This window comes from Eretmochelys imbricata, chromosome 5 (genome assembly GCF_965152235.1).
Source record: "Eretmochelys imbricata isolate rEreImb1 chromosome 5, rEreImb1.hap1, whole genome shotgun sequence".
NCBI classification, from domain to species: Eukaryota; Metazoa; Chordata; order Testudines; family Cheloniidae; genus Eretmochelys; species Eretmochelys imbricata.
The window spans coordinates 99,972,762-99,980,418 of record NC_135576.1 but is presented as its reverse complement, the minus strand read 5'-3'; the positions used below and the strand labels follow the sequence as shown (position 1 = coordinate 99,980,418).

General features: G+C 41.5%; 1 protein-coding gene across 1 annotated transcript; it reads right to left on the bottom strand.

Moving 5' to 3' along the window:
• Positions 1–1,311: 1,311 nt before the first annotated feature.
• Positions 1,312–3,025, bottom strand: TMEM252 (transmembrane protein 252). Its single transcript, XM_077816546.1, has 2 exons — positions 2,727–3,025; positions 1,312–1,594 (listed from the first exon to the last, which is right to left on the bottom strand). The coding sequence occupies exons 1-2, from the start codon at positions 3,023–3,025 to the stop codon at positions 1,312–1,314; spliced, it is 582 nt and encodes a 193-aa protein (XP_077672672.1).
• Between the last annotated feature and the right edge of the window lie 4,632 nt (positions 3,026–7,657).

Below are 7,657 nucleotides of genomic sequence, written 5' to 3'. Positions count from 1 at the left end.
CTCGAGGAGGAAGAATTGATTTATTTTGCAGTTGATTTTCTCCATGTTTTCAGTTTCTACAATGATTTGTAGCCAGCCCACTCTTGCCTTTTCTGATACATGAGCGTAAAGAAAGATTGATAAAGCATCTTATCCTGTTCATGTTGTCTTCATAAAGGGCAAAACTCTAGTTGAACTCAGTGATGCAGGATCAGGCCCAAATAGAGCCTTACTTCTTTGGCACTGAGTTTGTGAACAGTGCAATGGAAGCAGCTAACCTTATAGCTATGAAGACAATGCCTAAAGAAATGGCTCATAGAAGGCTTTTTTCTGCAAACAATCTGTTCTTTCAGGAGCTGTGCTATGAAACTGGCGTCTTCTCATTAGTGTGCAGCAATGACTGAGCTCAGCTTGGGTGTTGTATATCCCTCTGGAAGTATGGAAACCTCATTTCTAGTTTAGACTTGGTTTGAAAAAATTTATTGAAATAAACAGATGAATTCAATGCAATATTAAAGTATTGGCTATTAACACAAAGTAAAGCAGTTATCTCCAAATACTCATGGTAGAAAAATACCCAACTATTAGCTTATGAATTAATAATCTTCCAGATCAGCAAATATGAATGGAAAAACAAATGGGAACTTGCACCAAAAGATAAGATGCGAGAAAGAGATTTAAATTAATAAATAGAGGAACATTAAGTAGCAGCACTAACATTTTCCTTCCAGTGTAAAAAATAATGGCTTCTATACACTGGTAGCCAGCGTATCAAGGTACAGTACAGTCATTTATATCTCAAGAGCATTTTCACTCAACATCTTGATGGGCTGACGTGAGCACAAAATGAAATACTGGCTATGAAAAGGAAATTAGCCAGTTGGATATTTGGTATGAAAAAATCTTTCATAAACAGATCATCTAGAGACATTGGACAGAGTACAATGAATGTATTTGGTATTGGCTTTTTTGTGTGAGCATAGTGAAATATTGAAATGTGAAAACAAGCTGCTCTGATGTTGGCTTGAGCCAACAATTATGAGCTATACTTAATATCATTAGCAAACTCTTTAAAGGCCAGAGAATGCTGTTCTTGTTTTAAAATACTGGGAACCTCCTTAAATAACCTCTCTAATGCCACATGAATGGATTGTGGTCAATGCTGTCCCCAGGCAACTGTTGCACCCTGTAGTATAATACAGTAGTATTATATAGCACTGGCCCATGTCTTTTCCAGCACCACTTTACACATTCAGTGTCTTATCCACTGACTTTGTCTCGGAATAACTGGCGTGCTTTGGTCCTTCTAAAGTCCCTTCACAGTTCGTATTATTAGCAACTGACTCCTGGCCCGGGTGCATGACAAGCGCCTGAGACTCCTTCTGTACTCGAGTCATGCTCAGCTGTTGGCTGCTGCTGCACAGACATTTCGTACGATGGCGGTTGTTCCTCCTGAAGGCTAGTTTCATCTATGAATTCCATGCTGCTTTCAGTGTACAGCGGCGGAGGGATGTTGTAGAGCTCTTCCTCTCTTGCTGAAAGGGAGAGTGGTATTGGGAAAGTCAGCTTTCCCGGATCAATGCTATCTTCATAGCACGGAGGGTAGAAATCAGGCCTGAAAAATAATCACACCGAAAAGATTCACTAGTTAGAAGAGATTTATATGAGCTGGGCCTGGTTAGATATGTGTGCTTTTGTCACCTTGTCACAGTTTATCTGAGATTTAAAATATAAACTGAAGAAATGAAATCTGGCTAAGAAGGACTAGATCAGCTGAACACATATGAAACAGATTTGCTGATCTAGCATCCTGTGACTTTCTCTAAAGTGTGCCATTTAAAATAATTTTAAATATCAGCCTCAGCCTCAGAAGTGAATTTAATTGACAAGGTTTCCTGACCGTCATGCAAATATCACCCACCAAGTGTCTATAGTGCAGCAGCTTCCGTAAAGGGCACTCGGATTGGAAAAGGGAGTATATTTCCTGCCAAGCTGATTGCGTGGCGATTATTTTCCGCTCTCCACAGATTTTTAAGTGCTATCCATATTATCTTGGTTATCTAACCAGGGTTTGTGATGCGATGTATTTATAGAGCTGTTACAGCACATATTGTCAGTGTTTATGGTGGTGTTACCACAACAGACAGCAAGAGTCATTTGTATCCAAAGACTCTGTTACAAACTTTGCCAGGCCTAGGGCCAACCAGTTTAAGAAACTGCCTATCGGAAAGCATCAGACTTCACTCAGAAATAGCAGGGATATTTACACAGAAACCTCAAGCATAGACCATATAGGAAATTGTGAATCATTCCATTGCTTTGGCCTCCCTGGAAGACCGTGCTGAGGAGCAATACCAAAACACGGGCACAGGCGCGGTCGTTGTCTATTACGGTGATACAACTGGGCCTGCTGCACTCCTGAGATAGCTCCACTGAAGCCGGAGGAGTTGTGCCGGCTCTCCCCAGGAATTTGTCCCCGTGTGTGTAATCACAAAGAATAGTTTTTCAGGGATACAATCAATGTACAGGGTAGATCACCTAAACTGCTGCTGTTACTGTCCTAACTGCAATCCTCTGCATATGAAATGTTCAGGCTCCTGTTCTGTGCCCATACAAATAGAATAAAAAGTCTTATACTGGCTACAGGTTACTCTTCTTTGATATAATGCTATGTCATTTATTTCTCTTGAGGATACATTTACCAAATGCAACACCTAGTTTGCCCACGCATACATTGCAGTACATACCTGTCTATGGTGTTGATGTGCATTTCTCTATGGCTGGGATTTCTCTGGAAAATATAGAACAGGTTGTTTTTTTTTCTGACTTCATGGCACATGCTCCAGAAAATCCCAGTCGCAAGGAATAAGAACCCCAAAGGTAGCAGAGAATAAGCAACGAGCAGATTATTCCCACATCTGCACAAAAGGGAGCCTGTGGAAATGCAAAAGGCTCCCATGCAAATAATAGAGAAGCCAGTTAAGAGCACAAAGAAACGAAAGAGACAGAAAAACTTTTTTGGCATCTTCATGGTTAAACACAGCATCTAGTTCCTTCTCTCTCACGCTCACACTTTCTCTCTCCGCTGTGCTTCCTACTTGCATTCGTCAAGGTTTTATGCACTTCAGGATCAACTGGCCTTTGGACAATTAAGAGAAGCAGGCAGTTATACAATACTCATTAACTCATCGAAGTTGCCATAATATCTTTAGGGATTAATTTATAATTATAAGGCTGCTTTAAGGGGGGGGGGAAATTCTTCCTGTGTCATTTCTTTGCCAGTGTAAGCTTTGAAAACCATTGATGCATACTGTGCTTCTCAATGAGTTAAACATTAGGGTTTGGGTTTGAATAGAAACCACCAACCTCGCCAGCTTTGGGGCAATGCTTTCTAGCACTGACAGTTTCTTTAAAAAAACCCAACCTCCATTGTTCCTAATTCTCTGTTAAAAGCTTGAAGAAAAAATGTGTGTCTACTGATTATGAATTCTTTCTTTCACTCTTCCCAATTGAATGTTAAATGACTGTGGCATTTCTTATAGCTCACTTTCTAGTTTCCACCCCAGGACCATCAATGATCAATAAAAATTACACACATTCAACAAAACAGTCTAAGGGTGGTGTAAGTTTGGTTCTTCTCCTCTTCCCCAAATTCAGCTCCATGTTGATTATTTTTTCTTTGCTCTGTCTTCTTTCTCCTAGCATCAGCTATTGACTTAGCAGCCTATTTTTAAAGGTAATTAGGTGCGTAAAGATATAGATAGGCACCTTCTGGGATTTTCAAAAGCTCCTAGGCCCCTAACACCCACTGAAATCATTTGTTTAATAATGCCACTTTGTCTTTCAGTGGGGAGGAGAATTAACCATACCGTGCCAAGAAATGTAGTCAACTCTTTCCTGCCTAGCGTCTTTAATCAAAACTGGATGTCATTCTAAAAGATTGGCTTTAGTTCAGCCACGGTTGGGCTCAGTGCAGGAACTAATGGGTATAATTCTATGGCCTGTCACACTAGGGATCACACATAAGGGATCCTTTCTGGCCTTAAGTCTATGAGAGTGATTCTTTCTTCCACTATAGCCCCTGTACGCCGCTGCCATGGTATATAGGGGTCATAAAAGCCTCACAAGTCCTGGCACAGGGGCCATGCCCAGTGGGGAGAAAGGGGCATATTGGATAGGGGAGGGGCTATATTACATGCCACTGTGGCCATTCTGCACATCTCCAGAGTGTGGAGCTGCCCACGGCTGCCCAAGTAGGGTGACAAATTACAGTATTTCCTGTGGCTTCCTAAATTACTCTGGGTTGTTTTGATGTCTGACCAGCTCAGGGCCCCAAAGGCACAAAGGTCATCTTTGCTTCAACCCTTCCCCAAGGCGCAGCACACAATCTCACCCTATGACTCTATTCATGTATTGTTTGGTGGTTTAATTATGATTGTTTATTAGCATTGTATTTTACCTGTGTGGGCACGACCCCAAACACTTTGCCAGGGGTTCTTGATAAATAATATGCTTATTTGTTTATTTTGTCACAAAGCTGCCATACATTCTGGTGAAAAAATGTGCTTTTCAGCCCTCTCCCACTGTGTCAGGTTATCTACTCAACCAGCTCCAAAACAGGTCAGTGCAGCTGATTTTTGTACCAACTGTGAGAAGGTGTTTTGAGGTTGTTTCATTTGCTGTGATACCAAAGGTGGCAAAAGCCTTTCTTAACTGAGCAAAGCATTCACATAAAGAGCTGTCGGGGCCAGTTTTTACTGCAAAGTTAACTCATGTTATAATGCAAATCTTCCTGTTAACTCAACGCCCATCCACACACACAAACCCCACACTCAGGTGCGGTGGCGCTATTCACTCAAGTTGGTTAGCACAATTGGCCTGCTAACATGACCACTCAGTAATGTGAATGCAGACTAGTGTCACTGGAGTGCTGCCAGTCCTCCAATGCCTTCCCACAATTCCCCATACTCATATTTTCTTGCTCTCTTCCTATTCCATCCATCTAGCCTGGACGTCACCTTCACTGCCCACAGATGAAACAAAGTCCTAATTGTACAGCAAACCTCCTCCGTCACAGAGCCAACAATTGACTTGCCAAAACCAAACTAATCCATAACAATCTGGGGTGGCCAGATTCCAGATAGCAATAGTAACCTGCTTTGGAAGTGTTATGGCCAGACATGATAAGGGGGGCTTCATCACCCACTAGAAACTGCATCAGTGGTCACCACTCCTCCAGCTCTGCATGCAGCTTATGTGCTCTTCTTAACAAAGCATACCACCTCTTTCCCATGATGTCGAGCCCCTGCTGAAATGCCTGCCACTGCATCTTACGCCCTGCATCTTCCCCCTGTTCACAGGCTCCCACACTACACTGCAAAAAAATTCTTAGCATGGCTCAGCTTACTGCAACGCTAAGAATGATGGGATGCGCCCACAGCAGACAGTATAAGTGAATAGAGTGGCAGTGTGGATACAGGGCATTAAACCAATTAAAGTATTATTCTGCCATGTCCCTGCTCTCACTCAAGCTAGGCAAACATTGGAGAAATCAAGTGTAGATCACTCGAGCTAACTTTCCAGTAAAGATACTCTGCGTGTTGTTCACACATTTTAATAAACTGCCATCTCCTGCCCTAGTGAAAGTCTGTTTATAACAGGTAGGGCAAAGCCAAGCTCACTAATGGAGGTTTTCACTGTATATAAGGGGTAATATAAATAATATCACAAAAATAACATAAATCGTCTCCTGCATCCCTTATCGTGTGCAGTAAAATTGAATTAATTGCTCTGATTAGGTGTGATGTTAATCAGTTCTAGGTACTAAGTGTCCTGGCATCAGATTTCAATCAGTTTTGGCTAGTGTCCAGGTATTATGGCCCAGATTTTTAAATTTTCAATGGGACTTTGGCTCCTATGTGCCTAAACCACTTTCGAAAATGGGCGTTCACCACCTAGGTCACTTTGGCCTTGCAATGCCGAGCCATGCAACACCTATATACCTTGCAAAATCTGGGCCTTCGTGTCCTGGTGTCAGGCCATGCTACAGCAGCAAGAGCACCGTGGTGGAATGTTCTGCCTTGTTGTTCAGTATCCTGTTGGTGGTATAGAGAGGAGACTCTATCTTGAATGTATTATTATTGTTTAGTATTTGTATGGCATTACCACCTGGGAGCACCAGTCGTTTTATTGCTGACAAACACAAGCACAAGAATTTCCTCGCCATGGAGCAATTGCTCCATCAAAGAAAATACAAGGAAGAGCCAAGGTGAGGTTTGCACACATCTATTTTCTATTTTAAGCTGTATGTAAATGCATATTTGTTGTGGCTTCTGGGATCCTGGAAGGTTGCTAACTTGGCCTTTGGTATAGCAAAAGGTAGACCAACTCTAACACAGGCCAGATGGTGTCCTGTGCATCCAAGAGGTATGCCACTGTGTATTATGGCTGCAGATATAGTCAGCAGACAAGCTGAGACTCTGAGGATGAGAGTGGAGATCAGTGAGACAATCAGGAGCTTCAGAAAACCCTAATGGGGCTGTCCTAAACTGTGTAACTGTAGGTGTACCTGGCACAGTAACTATGTGACATTCAGGCCTGGAAAATGCTACTACTGTCTTATTAACCTACATTGTTACGTACAATCTAATAATCTATTCAATCAACTTGTTCAGTTCCCTGATAGTGTAGGATTGTTCTTTATTGTACATTTACCTAATGTTTTGTCCAGTTTAAAATATTCCAATATTGGTGCTTCCCCCACGTCCCATGACACACTCCCCCACCCCGAGAAGCTAATGGATTTAGTAGATGCTAATATGAAGCTTTTCCTGATATTCAGCCCAGACTTTCCTTTTTCTAATTTGCATCCTATTCCTTTTATTATATGTCCTTTTTACTTTGCTAAATAATTCCTCCTCCTCCTCCTGGCTGTTCAGTGTGTGCAGAGCTTTCAGATAATGCACACAGGTAAATACACCTATTGAATAGTCTATGACCTCTATCTCAAGTAATGCTAAGATAATGACTGTAATTCAGATCATCTACAGAACTGGTCATCCTTCCGATCACATACAATATTTGCTCCAATAATTTTGATGGTGACAACACCTTGCACTTATTGACCTGTTTGTTTTATGTGCAGGTGATAAGACTAAACAGAAATTATACCTCTGTGGATACATCATAAGTTAATTATTATAAAATTGCTGTGGTGTTGTTTCTTTGATGCTACCGGTAAAAATGGTTGGTCATATTTTCTTTGTTGAAAGCAACCAATGTTGCTTAAGAAGACTGATGCTGTACGATGAGAGAGGGCAGTATGAATGGAATCTCACTTTCCATCTTAAAGATTTTACCCTGCCCTTTATCCTCCCCAAATCCTTTTAAAGTGTCCTTTCCACGTCAGCTTTCAGTAAGGGTTCTCTGGCCAGAAAAGAATTGCTTCACCAGAATGGTGGTGAATTGCATCAGCCATTTAAAAATGACGTTTAAAATAATGGCCTGATTTCTTATTTTTCAGAATTGCTGATCACTTACAGCCCTCTCTGAAGTCCAAAAGTGAGAGAGGGAGGGGGTTGAATGCTCAGCCCCTCTGAAAAGTAAGCCATCAAGGTAAGAGAATTCTTCTCATTTTTATTTAATTTATTTATTTATAACATCCTTGGGGCTGACTGAG

Bases quoted from the DNA above. Each gene is read 5' to 3' on its own strand.
- TMEM252 (XM_077816546.1), bottom strand. From the start codon at position 3,025: ATGCTGTGTTTAACCATGAAGATGCCAAAAAAGTTTTTCTGTCTCTTT. The intron at 1,595-2,726 runs GTATGTACTGCA...ATTATTTTTCAG, and splicing joins CACATCAACACCATAGACAG to GCCTGATTTCTACCCTCCGT.